General features: G+C 40.9%; 1 protein-coding gene across 1 annotated transcript; it reads left to right on the top strand.

Annotated features, from left to right (window-relative positions):
• Positions 1-7,746: 7,746 nt before the first annotated feature.
• On the top strand, positions 7,747-21,718 carry LOC118777583 (5'-AMP-activated protein kinase catalytic subunit alpha-1). Its single transcript, XM_036528673.1, has 9 exons — positions 7,747-7,868; positions 12,636-12,777; positions 14,410-14,503; positions 15,165-15,309; positions 17,050-17,137; positions 17,797-18,021; positions 18,530-19,025; positions 20,259-20,385; positions 20,822-21,718. Exons 1-9 carry the CDS (start codon positions 7,772-7,774, stop codon positions 21,082-21,084), a joined length of 1,677 nt encoding a protein of 558 aa, XP_036384566.1. The 5' UTR covers positions 7,747-7,771; the 3' UTR covers positions 21,085-21,718.
• The last annotated feature ends 840 nt before the right edge of the window (positions 21,719-22,558 follow it).

Raw genomic sequence — 22,558 nt, 5'->3', positions numbered from 1 at the left:
CTTGTCTCCACTGCCTCTGATTTGGCAGTCTAGTTGCTAACCATAAAGCAACTACAACGAATGGGAATTTATTAAGACCAAAACAGTATGGTACCACAGGATGGTGGATACACTGGGTATTAAGGTAAAACCTGGTTTTGTTGGATAGTGTTTTTACCTTTAGAATAGTTAAGGGTGCAGGTATTTGAAGTTCAGTGTTTTGTCAATTGTATTATTCTTTAAATGTAGTTATCTAAGCTTAATAGAACACTTAAGAATAAAATGTAAAGACTACCTGAGAATTGTGATTCAGTTATCTTAATGGAACATTTTACTTAATATGTCACCAGTTGACAGGGTTGGCTAGTGGTCCATGGTTATTTGCTGTTTTAAATAACTACTTAACTGGCACTTGGGAGACAGCTATTGGACAGTAGACCACTATCAGGAACCATTTGTTCAGAGATTTGAGAGATAGACTAGATGATCTCAAAGGGATATGTTCTTCACAGGATTAAACAACTGCTTCACTGAGTAAACCCAAACGGACAAAGGGCTGGAATAGCCTGAAATAACAGAAAAGTGAATGTTCACCTTCAGCAAATCAAGCAGGATAATTAAATTTGGGTTATTGCAGTGATATGTGTAGCAGGATAGTCCTCTGAATGTCAAAAATCAAATTAATTTGGAATGTATAATTAAGTGATGTCTACACTAAGAGGATTAGACTGTCTTCAGTTGTGAGAATAATTCTTTTAAACTCAGATGGTGATGAATAGTGCAGAAAGTGTAGCAAGTTGCTTTCATCGGTACATAATTTATAGCATGAATACAAAATATAAATCGGTTGTGTGTGAGTTGTTGACAAAGGTAGTAACTGGTTATCTCCCATTCACAACCATCCTGGCCCTAGTTTTCAGTATCAAGAAAGTGGTTGCCCCATACACTGCACAGTGTAACATTTGACTGCAGTCTGATGAAGACCACTGGCAAGAAGGCCTGGCACAATGGAATGATGACAAATCTGCTCAATTGCATAAGTATTGCACAACATGACTCAAAGTCAAGTAGACTTGGGTGAGGCATTTGGTAAGGTTTTTGAAGCCCCACAGACACATTGAAAATAAATACAAAAGTCAGTTGTGCTGATGTGTCATGTAAATAACACAGGCAGCAAAATGACCTATATTGAGATGGCTTGGTGTCCTTGGCAACAGGATTACATTGATTTTTGGGGATTTTATGAGCTCTCTGGAGGGTGGGGCATAGCCACTTGAGATATCCTGTAACTGTAAAGCCATTGTACAAAAACTGGTTATGAAAATCATTAGGGTCAGAACTAATAGTGCATAAATATGGAAATTAGACCAACATGGAGATTATGTGGTAACAAAGTATTCCAACTCAGTGTCAATGAAACTAAATCCAGGCTGTGTTTGAGTCAAAAAATATTTATGGCACAACTGATCAAAGATGAGATCTTAAACTGAGAAGGCATGATTTACTCCAACACATACTGTCTTATACTGTCTAGCACTTACACATACAGCATATCATATATACAAGGGCAGCCTCTGACCTGCCTCTTCTCAGTACTTGCTCTACACTAGTGGAATGAGCTTCCTGCTGAGATTCATACAACAGGTTCTCTGGGTGCCCTCAAGAGAAAGCTGAAAACTCATCTTTTCAAGCTGTATCTCTAGCCTACCTTGTTCTCTATCTATACTATCTAACCCTATTTTCTATTAAAAAAAACACTCTATACTAGTTTAGCACTTAACTGAGTATCTTACCGACCTGTAATACTTCTCAATAACTACTCTTAGCATAGTGATGCACTTATTTGGAAGTTGCTCTGGGTAAGAGTGTCTGCTAAATGACGTAATGTAATGTAATGTACTGTAATGCAATGTTTCAGTTACATAACACCATGGGTAGCATTCATGTGGAATAGTGCCTTTTTAATGTGTGTGAGATTATTTGGCCAAATGTGTTAGTTGTATGCTGGCTTCTTACTGTTTGTTTGTACTTTTAGTGCCACCATTCACATTTCTGTGAATATATAGTTGGGTTCATCTTAGAATGGTCAAAAAGGAGCATAACACATGAATATCAAATTTAGTTTCCATTAAAATCCTGTAAATTATTACATGCTGACACTGTGAAAATGTGAATCAAAGTCTCTGCTTTGCACAAATACACGCATCTCTATCAATTTGAAAAGAGTATACAACAAAGCCAGTTTAATTATTGTTAAAATCTGCTTCCAGATTCCAGATGTGTTGGATTAGTAAAAATTTGGTAAGATGAGACTCCTTGATTGCTGTCAGTTTGGGTCATACAAGCTGACCAATGATTCTATAACCATGTGAAGACAGTGGAATGGGAACTGCAGTGTGACAATACTCACACAGAATTCTACTCACTACTCACTCTTACCCTCAGGTCAATTCCAATGTCTATGTAGTATGTAACTCAAGGATTGCTGGTCAGAATCCTCTTGTGTCCCACTGTGCTATAACTATGTCAACCATATATGGGGAGACATGATGTGTGTTTATCCATGTCTGTGCATACTAGTATATTGAAAACAGTGCCATACTGTATCTCATTTCTTACCTTGAATCTTAATGTGTCAAATTTAAAATACAAAAACCTTCACTTCTTAAGTCATTAAATGACATTTTTTGCCCAGCACAAATGCATTTGTATAGCATGAAATTACATTAGATGTACACTGTCAAGACATTTGTATTTGTACTTGTATGAACTAGAAATGAACAAGAATACCAATGTTGACAGACAGACACACATATTCAATTAAACTGCACTTATTGAAACAATGTTATTTGGTTTTTGGTCTTGTCGTTTTTAATTTTGGGGCTGGGCACCAAGTTTCTTTTCTCTTATTTCTAGTGTTATGTACAAGGTGATCAGTGGGAACGTTTACTGCAAGCCGAGCACTTGCCTGTTTTTTCCTTTCGTCCAGACGTTTCCCGTCACCAAGACAGACTTCTGTGACGTCAGAGCGCTACACCAACAGAACAGCGAGTACAGAAAAATCTAGCATCTGCACGTTCAACGAGGGGTTCTCCTGTAATGGACATTATCAGGGAAAATGGACGTAAATGGACCCCTGTTGGTGTTGAGGATGGGATGACAGACGTGGATACAGAACTGAACGCACGTGTTGGCAAAGCACTCGACAGAAAACATGCAGATTCACTTGTGGATATTAGTGAGGAGAGCGGTGCAAAAGAGTTTCCGCACGAGGTGCAGGTTCAGTCAGGCTGGGAAGAAGCAGTGAGTAATGACCACCCCTTTAACTCAATTTATCTCGTCTACAAGTTATAAAACCTACATTACACACGAAAACGCTTTAATGACGTTAATTTACATATATACATACATACAGATAAATATATTCATGTCCATCACCTCGATAAGATTTTGTTGAATAAAATGCCTACTGCGTTTCCACAGCTGATTGGAACCTTCAGAAGGGAAATAGTCATACATAGCTTGCTGCTGTTTTATTAACAGGTGAAATAAAGACAAGTATTCATTTAGTTTTCTTTTATATACCGTTTTGGGGGAAAAAACCTCAGTGGATATGAATTGAAACTATGTGTGTGGTGCACTTTGACACCGTGTTCTCACGCAGTCGCATCCTCACCTCACTCATGACGTTTTCTGCCGATGTTTCTAGATGTGAAAAAGCAATTACTCGAACATGAGTTGAGAATGGGCTGAAAAATTCCGCCTGAGCCCCGGGGGTTGCCTTTTAGTCTTTTCTTTGAATATATGTAAGGAAGTCATACTTTTATTCTGTGTACCTTAAAGATGAAGTAACACAACACTGATGAAGTAACAAAAACACCGATTTTCACTGAGACCAAAGTTACTTCATATTTTCTAATACAAGGTAAATTAAGCCTTTCATAGGGAGTACATTAAATGTGATTTCCAATATTTGTATTCATTTTGTGAAACAGCTGTAAATAATATTGATTCTGTGTTTAGATATACTTACATTACACTGCAAACCATATGTTTATATGCCAAGTATAGAAAATGAATGACATGAATTTTACCCATAGAAGCTAATATCTGAAATTTGATTTGACTCAAATTTTATTTCTGACACATTTCTGATCTGTTATATCTTAGTTATGAGGTAGTTTGTGTGCCACAGATATGAGGACATACCACGTCATTTTGAATGTTTCTTTTAAAAGGTTGCAACTCTGTCTGCCTCATCATTGTTTCTTGTATTGACAGGTCCAGGGTTGGGGTAGTTGTTCCCCAATGGCATGCTTATTTCAGTTGCAGAAGAAATGTAAGAAGGTTAAGAGTGGAGACCATGACTACCATTGCCTCCTCTGCATTGATGTGAAGCTTTCACAGAATCCTGAGCCTGATGGTGATTCAGAATCTTCTGAAACAAACTGTAGTTCGGCTGAGGAACAAGAAGACAAAACCATTCGAATCCATATCAAGACTGTGAAGAGACCTGCAAGCTCTCCATCAGCAATCTGCTGCTCCAAGAGAGAGCAGCAAAGCTTAAGCATCAATGAAGAAGGAACAAATCAAGCTCAACTGCACAGCAGTGTGGCAAAAGAGGCTAACTGGAATATACTACAAGAAACTCTGCCTAAATTGGCCTACATAAACCTAGCCATACAGTGTCCCCTGGTTAAAGAAAAAGAAAATATTGGTAATTGCACTGCATTACCGCTCAGGAAAAGTTCTAGTAATCCATGGAGCATCAGACGGAGAAGCGTGGCGTCCAACTTAAGCATAGCAGACAGTATGATAGCAGAGACCGGATCGTATGGCACCCCCGAGACAGGAGAGGGATGTGTTGAGGGAGAAGAGATCACATCAGACTGTCACACAGACATTGACATTCCTGAGGACCATCATGGATCTCTTTCCTACAAGTACTTTAAGTCTCAGTCCAACAAAAATCTGCTGTCTACTTTCAGCAATGGAGTCCCTAAAAGGTGTGACAAGCCCTCCGAGGAATTGCTGCCACGGGCAACGTGCCTCACAAGTAGAGGGTTCAAGATGGAAAACCTGCGCAAGACGCCCGTAAGGAACAGTCAGGTCCAAAGCCTGAAGCGAACAGAGCCCCAGTTGCCTGTACTTGAAGGGACCAGGGTTCCTATACTAACAGCATCTCATCGTGTACTGTATACTCCTACCCACTAAGCCTCTACATGACTCTACACTAGGTTACCTCCATTTTGATGTCCACAGCCTTGCCTGACTTCTCTGGCCCCCTGATCACATCTGTCCAGCAACCTGAACCTAAGTTTATCAGTCAGTTTACCATCTGAAACTGGCATGAAGGTGTCACTAACAATATGAGTATTTCAGGATTGCCTTATGGATGAAATAAGAAAGAAATGTATTTGAAAGGTATTACACAACACTTGTAGTCACATAATAATATATTTGACTAAACTGGTGCTGCTTCTGTAGAGCCTCTTCATTATATACTGTAGATATTATACATTATACACCATACCATGTTGAATAAGAACCCCCCATATAAATACCTTTGCTTCAGTAGTAATTTAAGTTACAGTTTCTACTAGAATTATGCTTATCACTTTATATGCTTTCAAGTGACAGCAACAGCATGGCTCCTGTGATGACATATTGTATTGTGATTTGTATTCTGAAAAGTGGGGACACGTAGTGGCCCTCATAGTACAGTAAATCAAAACGCTTCCCACCAGAATATTCAAACAAAAGGACACAAACAGAAGATGTGCTCATCCAAATCAAATGACTAATTGCTCTTCATCATTTGAAAATCTACAACATGCAGTACCAAGAGGTGATGTGAGGGTGTCTGCTCAGCAATAATCAGTCACTGTGCCTTTGTAGTGCTGCAACAGGCATAAATGTTCCCCATTATTATAATAGTCACGCAAGTGCAGCTAAGTCAGGTCATTATTGCACAGTTCTATACAGTGTCACTCCATTAATGTAGTCATTATGCTAACAATGAATCAAAGAAGACGAAAGATCACGGTGTAATTCTGACCGATAATGAACAGTCTCAATAATAGGTGGTTATGTTAGAATGGAGGATTTCAGGATTAAATGCTTCTCAAACGACAGACCAAAGGCAATGATCAAACAAATCATAAAATTTTAGTGATCATTAAATCTGCTAATAATGAAATTCAGAATGTCTGAAATTTTCCAATGCCATGTACACATGTAATTTTCATAGGAACTAAGCATTTGTGCTCACTTGCAACCAGAATCTCACTAACAGACTGATACTAAGGTGACATTATGCTAGAATAGATTTTTAAGAAAAATAGTAAACTGAAATATGGTGTTTGCATAAGTATTCAGCCCCAGTGCTCTGGAAGTTCCAAGTTTAGACAGATCTACCTATGAACTATTAAAATAACTGTCACATTTTCTGGATAAAAACCCTACCCTGTTTAATGATCATTGGTCAGGCTGTGAATCTGAAGGAAAGGTGTGAAAAGACCAATGAGCATTCTACTGAAGCTAATACAAATGAATAAATTAAGAAAAAGTTAAAAAAAAAAAAAAAAAACAATATCCAAGTGTTTGGATGTCCCACTCAGCACTGTTTGATCCATAATCAGGAAGTGGAAGCTGCATCGCACCACCCAGGAACTTTCAAAAAAGGTTGTCCCTCAAAAAGCATGCAATCAAGAAGGAAACTTGTGAGAGAAGCGACAGAGAGGAAGAAACCACTGAGTTCAGTGGCTGAGAGTGGAGTAAAGGTTCATCAGTCAACAATATCAAGAGCTCTTCATAAAACTGGCCTGTATCAGAGGGTGGCATGAAATAAGCCATTACTCAAAAAAAAAAAAAAAAAAAAAAAAAAAACATCTCAAAGCACATCTGGGGTTTGCCAGAAAGCATGAGAGTGGTCCAGCTAAGATGTGGCAAAATGTTTTGTGGTTTTATTTTTCTTATAAATAGTTCTAGCAAAAAACCCAAATCATTTTGAATTTCAGTATTTCACACACAGAATGGAATTTCAATGTCAATCATTTGTAATTCAGTAAAATGTAGGAAATGGTCAAGGGTCTGAATACTTTTGCAAGACGCTGTGTTTGTGTATGTGTGTGTGTATGAAGAGTTGTTGCCATTGCCAGCTTCACTGTAAAAACAAAGTATGCTAGAGTACACACATTTGCCGTTAAGTAAGCTATTACACATATTTACAATTTTATTTATTATTTATTACACACACTTGCTATTTACAATTTCAGCCCCCATTTAGCTCTTTTATTAAGATGTTCAAGTTTTCTATAATTATTATTGATCTGTAGTGCTTGCATGCTGAAATGGTATCAAGGTTTAAAGTCTTACATCAGGTAGTGTGTCAGTTGCTCTTATGAACCCAGCAAGCCCATTTCTAGCTCCACAAAATGTGCAAATCCTTTTCAAATTTAATGACACATGACGAACCAGCAAAACCATTGCTACATTTCCTGTTATTGTGAAAAGCACACATCTCCATGTAAGAGGACGATAAGGTTAGGGTTCTTCGGGGCTAGGCAATAGTCACGACATTGGTGTCAGTCTTGTTTTTAAATATTTTAATAACCCTTATGTCAGGCCGACTTGCCATAAGGCCAAAATCCCACCTGCTCAGTGGTAAATCCAACCTACCGTACATTGGACTAGCTGCCCGGCTTCCGTCGCTGTAGATGTTGTGCTTCCTGTTTATGCAACATCATCTCCGTCTGCCTGCCGCCGCTGCAGGTAGGGCTCCTGCGGGAAGATGGCGACGGATAAACAGAAGCATGAAGGAAGGGTGAAGATAGGACACTATATTCTCGGAGACACGCTCGGGGTAGGAACATTTGGGAAAGTTAAAGGTGAGTACAGAAACGTTTTAGCTCGGTGGAGTGTGAGTTTCAGTGACACAGACAAATGAGACCGGTCGGAAGAAGTTATTAAGATATCAGCTAGCTAGCTAGCTAGCATACACACTGAGCAAGAGTTGGCTAGCTAACGTTCGCCAGCCACGGCAGAGATGTCGTTACTCCCTAGCCATCTAGTTAGCTATTCTGCATTGCATGCATTTCCGCCGTTCATTTTGCTAAAAGGAAAACACTGGCGTCTTTATTGTTGTACTAGGGGTTTTTGCAGCATGCGGGTATATCGTAACGTTAGTAGGGAGTAATGGTAGTCAGATAGCTGGCTAGACTATAGACTTGAAGTCTGCCCACTGTTAATTTGCAAACGGTTGCATATCTAAAGCATATATCGCTAGTTGGTTTCTGCAGTACAAAGTGGGTGACTATATGTAAATAATATGTACTTGTCAGGTCAAGGATAATGTCATGAATTTTTATCGACGGCAAGCCCGTTTAGCTAGCCAGCTAGATTTGATGTCCAGCCGAAGCTTGCTACACTAGCCTAGCCAGACTGTGAACAGCGAATAATTTGTTGGATGAAAATATTGTCCCACTTTAACCGATGTCCATTCATTGGGTAAGTTAGATACAGGGTAGGTACATTGATTTAATGGAGACCGGAAGACTACTCTGACTGTGAACCTAACCTGGGTAGTTAGCTGCCACAGGTAGCTAACGTAACTGAAGTGGTCGACTAGCTAGCTACCTACCAAGCCTGTCCATGATATTTCATTTGGCGTGTAGACAGCACTTGACTTGGCATGAACAATACTTTTTCTTCTGCTAGGCTGTTACCTAACTAACATTCTTACCTAGCTAACATTAACGACAATTTGAACAATATACCTAGATTTAGGAGGACGGGCGTAGTTAATGTTAACTTGGCTATCGTGATATGCCTTGCTAGATGGCTAACACGTTAATCTCAACAGTAGCGATATGAATTTAAATGTAGTGGTACTTAGTTAGCAAGATAAAGCTTCTTTAAAACACTACTAGTAACAGTGGGGAATTTAACTTACGGCGAATGCTAACTAGCTAGACTAAGTTACCTGTTTGACGTCACGATTTATAGATGATCAGTTTGCACATCCAGTGTGCTTCACACTCAGGGGTTAAACAGCTACAGCAGCCTCATTTGACACAGCTCATTTCGTTTTTGTGATCGATTTTTGTCTCAGGAAATACAGGAATAGCCGTTTAAAATAGATGGTGAGGATTGATTTAGTTCTCTTACCCCCTAATATTGATTTGTATTCTTCAGTTATATTCTGACTGGTATAAATGTCATGGAATTTAAGTTCACCGGAACTTGGAGCTTTGGTACACAAGATAAAAGGCGATATAATAAAACGAGTTCCTGCCCAGCCCTGTCTTTTTTCAAATGCCAAATGTTGACACTTGTCAGTTTCTTTAGCAGAATTGTGCCAGCATAGGCTTTTGCACAAGACAGACACAGACGTACAATTCCATCACGTCATGTGCTATTTCAGGTTTTCTCAGAAAGAATAAGAAACAGGCGATCTATTGTGACAACAGGGTAGAACTGGTAGGTGCCCAAAGGCGTTCCTTTCTGTATGTTTACTCCTCACTAGGGCCATCCCATCAGGCCTATTTAGAGGAAAATGAGATATTAATCAAAATCCATTGTGAATTACATTTAAGTGATAGCAAAATGTTTATCTCCTTCCTCTTGGGTAATTAACTATCCGCTAGCACACCCAACTGAAGCTGCCAGGTTTAATTATTTCTGTGTGCGCTATGGTTGGGAAATAAAACATTGAATAGTGGGAAAAAAAAATAAAATCAGATGAGTAAAATATATTGATTGTTAGAAAGGGAAGCAGCACAACCCTTACTCTGAGGGTGTTGCTTTGTGTAGGCTTAGTTTAATTTGGTTAGAATTGACCAAATCAGCACATTCTGGTAACCTGATCTGAGCCCAAGTGTTTTTGTCTAATTCATTAATAAAGAAAACATACATTTTTTATACTGAAGTTCTTGAAATGACCAAGCCATGGTGTGCTGTCTGCTAACACTGTCTGTGTGAGTTTTCAGGTGAGTGTTCCCACAGTTGATACGATACACAACATTGAGGAGATCAAAAACAGGGAAATATTATCCAAGATAATCTCTGAAGAAAGGTGACCATTTGAGTTTCAGATCTGTGGTACTGCCTTGTATGATTTGTTTGTTCTCTGGTAGATATGTAAGTGCACTGTGCCCTGAGATAAAATTGTTGTTACTCGAAGGCCATAATATTGTGAGTGCGGCTGTTTAAAGTGGGAATGTGGTATTTGGTGATATGAACAAAGAGCACATTTACTCTTAAAATAGTCAGCATTTGTTTTCAGATATAAAGAACATTACACTTATATGGCAAATTTCTGGATTTTTCTATATAACCTTGATTCAAGGCATCTAAAGTGCACCATGAGTCAAGCTCAAAGCCCGCCTAAGCAAGTGTGTTAAGGTGGTTTTAGGAACTATATGAGATGCCAGACAGGGAGAGAGGTGTTTACAGCATTCAGATGGTGGAAGCCTCAGTCCCATTGGGTAGAACGACTGCAGCCAACAATCAGGCAAAGATGCTATTTTACTGATAAATTGTAGGTCGAATGTGTTCCTCATTCTCTCAAGCAAGTGCTTCCTGCTTAATGTTGTAAACAAGAAGAATGAGCTTGTGGGGGGACTGGGTCTGGGTTTGCCTTCTTGGAGACAGGTATCACTGTTGTGAGGTCCTGAGTAACAGTCAGAGGATAGGAGCAGTAACCCCAAACACGGCAGGTTTTCTGAATCACTCATTTCTGATGTTAATGCTGCTTTCCTGAAGCAGAGTACATATACACCACCCATCATTTTAACGTTTGCTTTGGTTTACGGAACAAGCTGTGGTCTTGTTGACAGCCCATGCTGTCTGTTTTGCCATGCTCAATTGTTTGAGGTCCATTTTGTCTGCTGCTAGACAACAGTTTTACTCTGGCAGGTTGGCACAATGTTGTTTTTCTCTTGTGCAATAATCCTGTATTTCTCAAACAGTCTGTTTGGACCTTCTTGCTATATGTCTTCCGTGTTGCTGCAATGGTTCTCAATGGTGTTGTGGTTAAACTGTTCATGTAAAGCTTTAAAAAAAGAAGCAAATTGGCTTACAGCAGAATCATTGCTAATTGGAGTGTGTTTAAAAACAGAACTGTTTTCTGCCTGACAGATTTTGCTATAGATAACTTACTCGGTTAATGTTTTACCAGCACAGCAGTAAAGTTGTTATTTGTGCACTTGTTACTCTCCAGTGGCCTGGACCAGCTGAAAATTTACTACCCCCTGGGTGGCATGTTGGTAACAGGATTTGCCCTTGAAATGTGCCAGAATATGCTGAACATTTGATACAGTTGTGACAGATAGGTAGGCATAGAGTTTTAGGTTACTGTACAGGAGGAGTCACTTTTGGGTGTTAGAGCCATTGGCTTCAGTTTGGCACCCTGCTCTTTTGGTCTACATGTGTGACCACTGAGGCCTGCAAAGTCGCTACTTTCATGGTATATCTACAGCACAGATAATGACATTGCATGTGGTTCATTGACGTGTTTACACAGATGATATCAGCGAAGGAGTACAAAATGGTGTGTTTCATTTTGTTTTAACTGTTTACGTCATGGTTCTCTCCTTTCGGTTCATTTATATTTCGTGAATTGCTCCAACAACTGTTGTATTACACCAAGTAATAACTTGTTGGTTCATCCTAACCCCATCCCACACCCCCACCCCCCAAGCACAGTTTAAGCAGTGTCTCTGATAGAGAAGAAGCTGTAGATATGGGCAGCGGTGTGGCATAATGGTAAGGAGCAGGGTTTATAACCTGGTTCGATTCCCCGCCGGTACACTGCTGTTCTACTCTTGGGCAAGGTACTTCACCTAGAATAGCCTCAGTAAAGATCCAGCTATGCAAATGGATAAATGTAACCCATGTAAGTTGCCCTGGATAAGAGCATCTGCGAAATGACAGTAACGTAACATAGGTAATATGTCAACCCACTCTTCTCTACACAAGCAGGTAACATTGTGGCAAAAGTTCAAAATTTCAGAAAAGGATTGTATTGGACATTTGGTTTTTATCTTGATGACGAAGTTATGATGGCACTCTGTGTGGTCTATGACCTTCCACCCATCCAAATGGTGTGGTGGGTACAGCCCTTGTGTGTGTACAGAGCGTTATTTATTCCACTGTGGAGTGGTAAACCAACACATACTCTGAAAATAGAAAGGATTTGAGACAGTAGCTAGTTGTGAGTAAGCCCTGTCTTTTTGGCTGCGTGTGTAACAGGTCTGTGCTTGGGAACATCCAGTACTGTTCATTATATTAAATGGTTGAACTGGAGCAAAGAAATAAACTGCCAGACTTTGTACTGTCTAGACTGACCTTTGCATTTAAATTGGTAAGTGTCTCAAAATTTGCTGTCTTCTTATCAGTGTCTTAAACAGCATAAAATGGTACAGTTTCTATTTTTCCATTGTTGTGCTTTTACACACACACACACACACACACACACGCCTATACATCTGTGTGGAGCGTGTTTAGTGTTTGCACCTTTCTGGTGCAGGGGGAACAGTAGGAACAGATTTGCATTTAGGGTTGTGTGTGTTTGTTAGCAGGGAGTTTCGGGCTCAGTGGTTTTACCCGAGACGGCTCGGCCTCTAATCCTAAACAGCGTCTTTGTCCTCTTCCAGTCGGGCAGCATGAACTGACGAAGCACCAAGTGGCAGTCAAGATCCTCAACCGACAGAAGATCCGCAGCCTTGATGTCGTGGGAAAGATTCGCAGGGAAATTCAGAATCTCAAACTCTTCAGGCATCCTCATATAATTAAACTGTAAGTCTGAGATTATCCCATTTGGGCTGCTTGATCACTAAAGATTAAAAGCATGTAATTATTTGCAGGCACTTGTGTTGCTGTTATTATTCTTCCATGTGAAGTAAACAAACCCGGAGCCTGTGACAGCTGACTGCTGCGTTTCTCCTGTAATGGCTGGCAACGAAATGAAAGGCTATTTGCCCTCTGCTGTAGTCTGTTTTCAGTTATCGTTAACTTTATGGGGATTCCTTTAGTTTGTTGTGAACCTTTCCTATAGCACTATTAAAATGTGACTGGATTCAGAGGATTTCCTGGGAATAATCTCAATAACATACCAGCAGTTTTCTCATGGGTCGTATAAATCTCCGATATCTGAAGGGAAAGAGAGAGCCTGCGGCTACTTCAGATAAAGGAAGTAGAAAGGATCTGTGCTTTGTCAGATTACTGCGATATTTCTGGTCCAGTGGGGCTTGTAGAGAGAGTTTCATCACAGTATGTTTTCAGTGTGGCCAACATTGTAGTCCTGACATCTAACTTTCTGCCGTCCGTTTCTCAGGATTGGATGTTCGGGCTTATTGCCATTTTGATTGCATAAGCCAATTGCCCACATGAAAGGCTTTGGCACATTACATGTATATATGCATATATAGGTGCACAAAACAATAGAAACACCAAACAATATATGAATATTTAATAATAAGGCTATTTGAGCAGTCTGTTGCCTTCATTCTCTCTTGGAATGCTGTTAAAGAAGTTTAGAACTACTCCTAGTGGGATATTGGACCATTCTTCAAGAAGGAAGGCCTCAATTCTTTGAGAGGTCAACAAGGTAGAAGTCCACTCTAAAGGTTCAGTTTATATCTGTTGATTGGGGAGGTGATGGAAGGTGTTTGGCTTCATCCTGGTGTTCATGAAACCATTCATGTATCTGTTACCAGTGTGTGTGGGGCGCTATCTTTATGGAATATGGAAAAATCTCGAGGAAACAATGTTAGCACCACAGGGTGCGCACCACCTGGTTACATAAAATGACTTTGCATTCCTTGGCTGTAATTCTACCATGCAGAGTAGTAATTGGGATCAATGACTCATCAGAAGTTAAGGTTTTGTGCTCATTACACCAGTTTATGAATTGGTGTGCATTGGCATGTGTTGCAAGTCATTTCCAAATGGCAGCCCTACTGTAAATATCAGCTTTGTGAATCTCACAATGTCTCACAGTTTTTGAGACATGTGTCACAGGAGATGTAGATTTAGGTCTGTCTCTTATAGGAGAAACATATTATTAGGGTTGATATAAATATGAATCATTTGTAGACTCCTTTTTAACTGTGAGTTAGTTATGTCAAGATATGAGTCCTTTTTTCATTTGGTGTTGTTTCTACCATTTTATCTGTGTGTGTGTGTGTGTTTCTGTGTGTGTGTGTGTGTTATGATGTGATTTGATATGTGTGTAGAAATGTATGGTATTTTTTACAAACAAAATCTCATTCCAGATATGGGATGAATAATGGTGGAAAGGGCACAATATGACTGAATGGGGTTTACATGGAAGCCACTCCACTTTTGTCTCTAGAAATGAGAACAATAGTATTTTTTTTTTTTTTTTTGCAAACTTAACGTGGGTTTCTTCATGTTTCATGGCTGCAGGTATCAGGTGATCAGCACCCCTACAGATATCTTCATGGTGATGGAATATGTCTCTGGCGGAGAGCTGTTTGACTATATCTGTAAAAACGGGAAGGTAAGACATTGTGGTCACAATCAGAAGGCTCACCCTGCAGTGTTCTCAATAACGTTTTAAGAAGCAGTGTCAGAAATCATAAGGACAGGGCTCCTGACTAGCTCAGTGGTTAAGGCATTTACTTTGAATACAAGATGAGCTGTGCGGCCCAGGCTTGATCCCGTGTCATTTGTCCACAGTGACCAGAAGTCCTTAGTGGAGGAACAGATTGGCTTCGTTCCAATGTTGTAGTACACTGTATGAAAAATATAACCATTGGCTGGGTGCGACTATATCGGAGGACTGCATTCATCTTGTTTCAGTGCTCCTGAACGAATGCAGTGGTGTATACAATTGGTGATTCCAAAATACAGTTACATAAAGGGGGAAAAAGGCAAAAAAAAAAAAAGGATTCATAAAGACAAAAGTAAGCAACAACAGTTGGACACAACATGTCTGTTTCTCCGCCTTGTCCAGTCTAAGATGCTATATAGTAAGCATCTTAGAACACACACTTTCTTTGTAACCCTCTGATACAGTGCTTGCGCATCCGGTGGAGTGTAGTACTCCCATCTCTTGAGGATCTGATTCCACATTGCTCTGATAACTGCGATGCTGGTGTTGTAACCCAACATTCCATTCTAATGAGTAAAAGCTGTGTCCCTTGCTGTCGCACTCTCAGCTGGACGAGAAGGAGAGCAGGCGGCTGTTCCAGCAGATCATCTCAGCTGTGGACTACTGCCACAGGCACATGGTGGTGCACAGAGACCTCAAGCCAGAGAACGTGCTGCTGGACGCTCAGATGAACGCCAAGATCGCCGACTTTGGTGAGCGGCGCATGTCCTGCAAGGCTGAATGCGTACTCTTCCCCAGTAACGGGAGCTTTATGGCACAGGCTTATGAGAAGGTGGCCTTCAGTCTGTGTGCAGTTAAAAATATTTACAGCGCTAGGTCACTGTAGCTACTGAAAACAAAAACGGTCAGTGTCTGTGTCAGTACTGTAGCGCTTATTTCCTTTTTGCTATAAAGTATAAGGCAATTTGTTTACATTTTAATTCTTGCAGCATTTTGCCTGCTGTTCAAGCAGATTTACTAAAAAAATGAAGGAAACGATTAAATCTGCAATAAAAAATGCACAATCTTTTCCCCTGTTAAAGACTATGATAAAGCATGCGAACATCTCATCACATTGTCAATAAAGACGGCCATCAAAGGGTGTTGATGTTGTGTGCCGGCTAGGAGCAGCTATTATGGGAAGAATCAATTCTGAATGGAAAATGCTGTTGATGAGCAATGTCATTTGAAATGCTTCAGCTATATCTGCTTTATGTCAACATTTCAGCACCATCAGTTATACTGACATGAGAGCGCATGGGCCTTCTAAAACCATTAAGGGGACATATTATCCCATTGGGAAAGTTGTCGTATATATATAATTTATACATGGTGGACCTCCATGCAGGGCAAGTCATATATATCATAGCTATGCCAACGGTCATAGTCAGAGTTCAGCATTTACTGCTTTGCCGATCAAAATGTTTATTAATGTGTGAAGTGCAGATATCACAAAGGTTCATGGAAATTTTTGAGGCCCCCTTGTGTCTTTTGACAGATAGAAATTACAGCACAGGTGTTGTGCTGAGTTTGCAGAGTACTCAGAGTTATAAGTAGTTTGGCTTTGCTACTGTGTCACACAAACATAAATAATTACTGTTGTTTTAGTCATTGCATTTTTCCCTAAACATTGCAAATAGCAAATCAATTCTTTTGTGTCAGAAGCTCTTAAAATGTGACATTCTATAAGCTGAAACCGCCGTCTGCTTTGTATGTAGTAGCAGAGTCACTGTCTCTGCATACATGCAGTAATGAGTTAAGAAACTGTTTCTGAATGGAGGCAGAAGAATATATGATTTTACATACATGTTCCATGAACTTTCAGACAAATTGGTGTACATAACTAGCAATATATGTCATAGGTCTGGTTTCTGTGGGGTCTCCCCTGCATCTACTTCTGTTGTCCACCAGGGGGCTTCACAGGGACTTTTTGCAGTCATCTACTGGTCTCAGAGCGTCAGTGGACCTCCAGGGGTCTGAAGAGCATAGCTCAGCAGGACCCAGGACATTATTCAGCCATTCTTACACTTGACCCAACCATAACAGTGTCCTCTGCCATGGAGGGAGTCCATCTGACCAGCACAACATAATGGAGGGTTGAGCTAGGAGAAAATCACACAGCAGATCATCATCACAAGGGCTTTATTTTAATTCTTTCATGCTAAATATTGATTTTGCTTATTATTCCTTGATACAATTCTCATTGGAGATCACTTGACTCATTCTCCATTTTACAGTCTATTCTGTGCAATGTGGAACATTCCAGAATACTTGGGAAGCCTGTAATTATAAACAGCCACGCCTTCTGCATGTTTTGAACAGTATATAAAAACATCAGTAGCAGTTTACTTTTTATCACCAGATGATACCAATAACTCCTGTGCTCTAGACTGAATCGGTGTCAGGTCGTCAGCCAGACATGTAATTCATTTTGATTTATGCTTGTTTTCCAGGTCTGTCCAACATGATGTCAGATGGGGAATTTTTGCGAACAAGTTGTGGTTCTCCAAACTATGCTGCTCCTGAAGTCATTTCAGGAAGGTATTTGTTATTCTCTGAATATTACGTAAGATGAAAGATCAGTGAACGGTAACCTTTCTTGTGGAGAGTAAGGTGGTGTTTACTTTGGTAATGCATCAGAGGCTATGGACTGCCTCTTCAAGTTAATATGTAGTTACTATTAATGGATGGCTTTCAGGATGCGATTGCGAACTCATTCACTGATAGCAAATATTCTTCAGAGGTACCTTGTGTTCCAGAAGAGAAATGCGTAAATGTTATCAGTCAAATCACACAAGTAATGACCTGACTTGTTTGAGTTCATCAAAACCCTCAAACCTCAAAAACCATTAAAACTTCAGGGTTCCCTAGTGGCTCAGCTGGTAAAAGTGCTTGTTTCAAGCGCAGGCTGAGCCCTATGGTCCGGGATTGATGTTGATCAACATCTACAACAGCAGAACAAATTGTCTTTGTTCTGCCAGGGAAATGGCCAGGGGTTTGTCTGCTGCCTCTCACCAGCGACCCCCACTGGTCAGTTGTGTTGCAGGTCTGCAGGCGTTTGTCTTCACATTCTGTTGTGCTGGAAGTCGCTCTGGATAACAGAATGTAATGTAATTGGTCAGAAAGCATGCCACGGTACCATTTTAGAAGCAGATTAAGCTGTGAAATACCCCCGCCTCCCCTGCCGCCCCTTCCCTCAGGTTATACGCGGGTCCAGAGGTGGACATCTGGAGCAGCGGAGTCATTCTATATGCCTTGCTGTGCGGGACTCTCCCGTTCGACGACGACCACGTGCCAACGCTGTTCAAGAAGATCTGCGACGGCATCTTCTTCACGCCTCAGTACCTGAACCCAGCCGTGATCAGCCTCCTCAAACACATGCTGCAGGTGGACCCCATGAAGAGAGCCACCATCAAGGAAATCCGGTGAGTCCACACAGGCCTTAACATGTTCATTATAATCTTAAAATGCACACCTCCTTTCCTATGGTGACCCAAAGGTGTTTGTGTATGATATTGTGGTCTTTTTTTTTTTTTTTTTTTACAAAGGTTGTCCTAGAGCAGTGCATGTAATGTGCTATTGGCCACAACAGCAGACTTCTTCAGGATTTTACCTATACTTGGAATCCATGCTGTGGGTTAATTTATACATTACCCAAATTCATATATGTTGTGATTTATGCTTCAGCTAAACTGTGGATAACTTGCACATGATGGTTGCAGCTGGCCATACAACCTAATCCAATCTGCACTGCTGAACACTGTTTTCCTACTCCCAAAGTACCTCTGACTCTTGTTTACCCTATTGGGTTTGGTGTTTACTTGAATAGGGTGGCATTGAATAGGGGGTTCTCTGACAGTCATCAAAGAGCATCTCCACACTTTGATGAAATTCACTTTAGGATATCACTACTTTCCCTGTTTGCCTCCACAGAGAGGATGAGTGGTTCAAAGAAGACCTTCCTAAGTACCTGTTTCCCGAGGATGCCTCCTATAGCAACACAATGATCGACGATGAGGCTCTCAAGGAGGTGTGCGAGAAGTTTGAATGTACCGAAGAGGAGGTTCTGACTTGCCTGTACAGCCGGAACCACCAGGACCCGCTTGCAGTGGCCTACCACCTCATCATAGACAATCGGCGCATCATGAACGAGGCCAAGGACTTCTACCTGGCCAGCAGCCCGCCCGAGTCCTTTCTGGACGACCACCAGATGGCAGCGGCCAAGCCCCACCCCGAGCGTGTGCCCTTCCTGGTGGCCGAGGTGCCGCCCCGGCCGCGCCACACCCTGGACGAGTTGAACCCCCAGAAGGTCAAGCACCAGGGCGTGCGCAGGGCCAAGTGGCACCTGGGCATCCGTAGTCAGAGCCGGCCCAACGACATTATGTCTGAGGTTTGCCGGGCCATGAAGCAGCTGGACTACGAGTGGAAGGTGAGTCTGAGGAGTCACTATGTAATGCAAGTGCAAGTTATGTCCAGGGACTTTTAACCTGAAGGCTGCAGCGTCAGGTCCCAGGTAGGGCATGCCTTTGTACCTTTCTGGTCTTTCTTACCTAAGCTGTTTCAGGAAATATCTATAAATTAAAACATGTAAAGATGTCAGCAGTGTGAGATGTGCTTGATCAGCAACAGTCTATTAAGGTTGTTGAAATGTCAGTATACTTTTTGGAATTGAAGATTACCTGTGTGTGTGCATGTGTATGAGTGCGAGAGATTTTTTATGTACTTGCACAGCAGCTCTCTCTCTGTTTCACGTTTCCTTTCTTAAACATCCTCTTGTCTCACACACAATTTCCAAGCCACTGCAATTTTACAGCCAACCGCTCAACACATAAGCTGAACATCAGATGTGGAGTACTGAGCTCATCAGAGTGTGGAAAGGAGAGCTGATGTGTGTATGTGGCACAAACACAAACTCAGTCACAAGGCCTCCAACAGCTAGAAAGCACACAAACTCTGTGGCTGAGATGGTTGGAGGATTTGCCCAAGGAGAGCCATCCTGATTGGTTAACCCTGGACTAGTCACTGCCTGCCAAATGCCCTGCATGGGTGGTAAGGTGGTAGGTTTAGCCTTCGGGTAAACTTCATTCTGGCATGAACAATGTGGACTGAATTGAATGAATTCAATGAAGTGTTTTTGCCCTGTACCTCACACACTATGATGTATTGCTTTAAAGGTAGTAATATAGGTATGGACACACACGAGTACCATAAATGCGTTTAGAATCTGCTTAACTTGTATAACAGGGTGTGAGTGATTCATCCGTTTTCCTGTAAATATTAACCAAGCTGCTTTTCTCAATGTCTGCATCAGTTGTCATGTCAGTGTTCCACGTTCCTTGGTTAAGAAACATCTGAGGTTATTTTTAGCGTGCTAATAACCCTAAACATTAATATCCGCTATTGTGTATTCTGTGGTGGTCATTAAAGGGACAGCCACATGCAGTCCATTATCTGTGAAAAATGAAAGTTCAGCTGCAGTCTCTACATAATGCACCAGAATTAAGAAAATACACATGCTTAAATGTGTTCCTCATAGTAAAGGAGTATCTGCACTTTAGGTAGACTTAACCCTGGCCCCTGATGTGCTTTGTGGTAAGTGAATATCAGCTCGGTGCAGGTTTCTAAGGAGTCGTGGCGGCGCACTCTCTCTGCCGTTACCCAGGTTGTGAATCCGTACTACCTGCGCGTGCGGAGGAAGAACCCAGTCACCGGGATGCTGACCAAAATGAGCCTGCAGCTCTACCAGGTTGACAGCAGAACCTACCTCCTAGACTTCCGTAGCATTGACGGTATGTAAGATGTTGTTCCCTTCTAAAACACCCCTCCAATAAATGGCTTATTGGAGACCTAAAGTTTGTTTACAATCTCCAGCCAGGGTGGATAATTGACTGTATTATTACTGTGAAATGTGGAAGTCAAAATGTCAAGTCGCTCATGATTATATCAAATTGGAGGAAAATGAGATTTACTGGCCCTCGTGGGAAATTTACTAGTGGAAATAGGAGGTAATAAAAGTGAGTCAGTAGATGGAAAGCAGGGCTTGCTTTTGATCCGACCTGCCCCATGACCACTTTACCACTTTTTCTCCCGTGAAGCAGTTGTGTTTGTTGAGGAAGATTACAGCTGTAATATTTACACGCATGTTGCGATCTTGTTCAATTTGTACAATTGGTAGCAGCAACAGCCAAGGGTCCTGACCTTGTCTCCTGTGTCTTTGTGCTTCAGATGAAATGGTAGAGACTAAATCTGGGACTGCCACCCCTCACCGCTCGGGCTCCGTTGGGAACTACCGAACGGCTCTGAAGCACGAGGTGGAGGGGGGCGAGGCCAAAGGCGATGCACCCGTCAAGGGGTCGGATGGCTCCTTGGCGTCCTCGTTGACTTCCTCAGTCGACTCAACTGGTGGAGACTCCTTCCCCAGACCAGGGAGTCACACCATAGAGTTCTTTGAGATGTGTGCGAATCTCATCAAACTACTTGCACGATAATTTTTCAGCATTAGCCTTTTGAGTGTCTATAGCAATAAGCATGCAACCGATAAATGGCTCAATTCATCCCACCTGGATGAGCTAGTTGTTCCATGGCACTGATGCAGTTTCGCCCCTTTGCTTGGGCGAACTTGGGTTGGGAAGGTTATCCGAACGATGATTGCTAAGCCACTTTATAGTAAAAGTAGAATTTTTTTAGATTGTTTTACATACTTCTCGATCATATAGCTGAAAATTCCCAGAACACATTTAATCATCCTACCAATTTGTCAGAGTAATACACTGAATTAGCTGTACTGTATTCAGTGATGTTTCATCCCTGTTTTGTAGAGAAAACAAGGCAAATCTTGCCAGCACACATTAAGGAAGTGGACGCGGGAAGCACTTTTGCACAGTTTTCTTGTACCTGCTGCTCTGATTTTCAAATTAGATTATCTGGGTGCCAGTGCAGAACTTGTATGACGAGCTGCGCTGTGTCGATGGGAAAAGGATGTGATCATTATTACCAAGGAAGTACACTGATCCTGTACCTTTCTCCAGGAAGTGTTACATTTTCTTTTTGTGTGAATTTCAATCATTTTTAAAGGTTAGCTCTACATGCCATTTTGTAACATGTTTATTTGAATTCATGTGTCCCCATAAGTTTTATATATAAAGAATGGAAATCTGAATCTGGATATATTTATCAATGCTCTAAAGGGGATAATAGATTCTTTAAATTGTGGATTATAGACTTTGAAACTGATTTTTTTTTTTTTTTTTTTTTTTTTTGCAATTTGTAATGGTATTGCCGGATGACATTTTATTCTTTATACTGGTCTTTTTCCAGAATCATTAGTACTTTTTATTTTAATCACACGCAATTACTTTTGATAAACACTTGATTGTTCACATTTTCACAATAGTCAACAGGTGCCTCAACACAAGTGAAAAGAAACAGGTATTCCAAAAATATTCTAGGAGAATATAAATCAGCCCAGATTTGAGGTATTTTCAAGGCATGAGTTCACATCTATGGTCCTGAAGGGTTGCAGCGATAGCATGTTATTTTCTTTCTTTCACCCTCATCCCATAACTTAATGCAGCAAATGGTTGTCCTGACGAAAGACATTTAACAAATAGTTTCAGTTGTAACAATGAGAGCTGATAAACTTACTTGACTGTGGTCCTTCAGGAAAAGAATGTCACTTAAACCCTGCTCAGAGTTTGCCTTTAAACCCAGAAAGCTTCCATCTGGAATCTTTAAGGGACTCTGTGCCCTGTCAGTGTTAATACTACACTTAAAATGCCCCATTGCCCTATGTACAGTGTTGCATAGGAATATTCTGCATTTTTTTGAGCTGATCGAGATATTTTCATGGAGAGCAAATTTAAATATTTGATGATAAACATAAGTCCTAAGTTAAAAAGAAAAAAAAAAACTGATTTGAAGGTTTGTGGCATGCCTTTCACTGGTCATGTATCCCAGTTGCCT

Source organism: Megalops cyprinoides, chromosome 5, assembly GCF_013368585.1.
Source record: "Megalops cyprinoides isolate fMegCyp1 chromosome 5, fMegCyp1.pri, whole genome shotgun sequence".
In the NCBI taxonomy this organism is placed as follows: domain Eukaryota; kingdom Metazoa; phylum Chordata; class Actinopteri; order Elopiformes; family Megalopidae; genus Megalops; species Megalops cyprinoides.
Note: the sequence above shows the minus strand (reverse complement) of the source record. Positions and strands in the feature narration are given on the sequence as shown.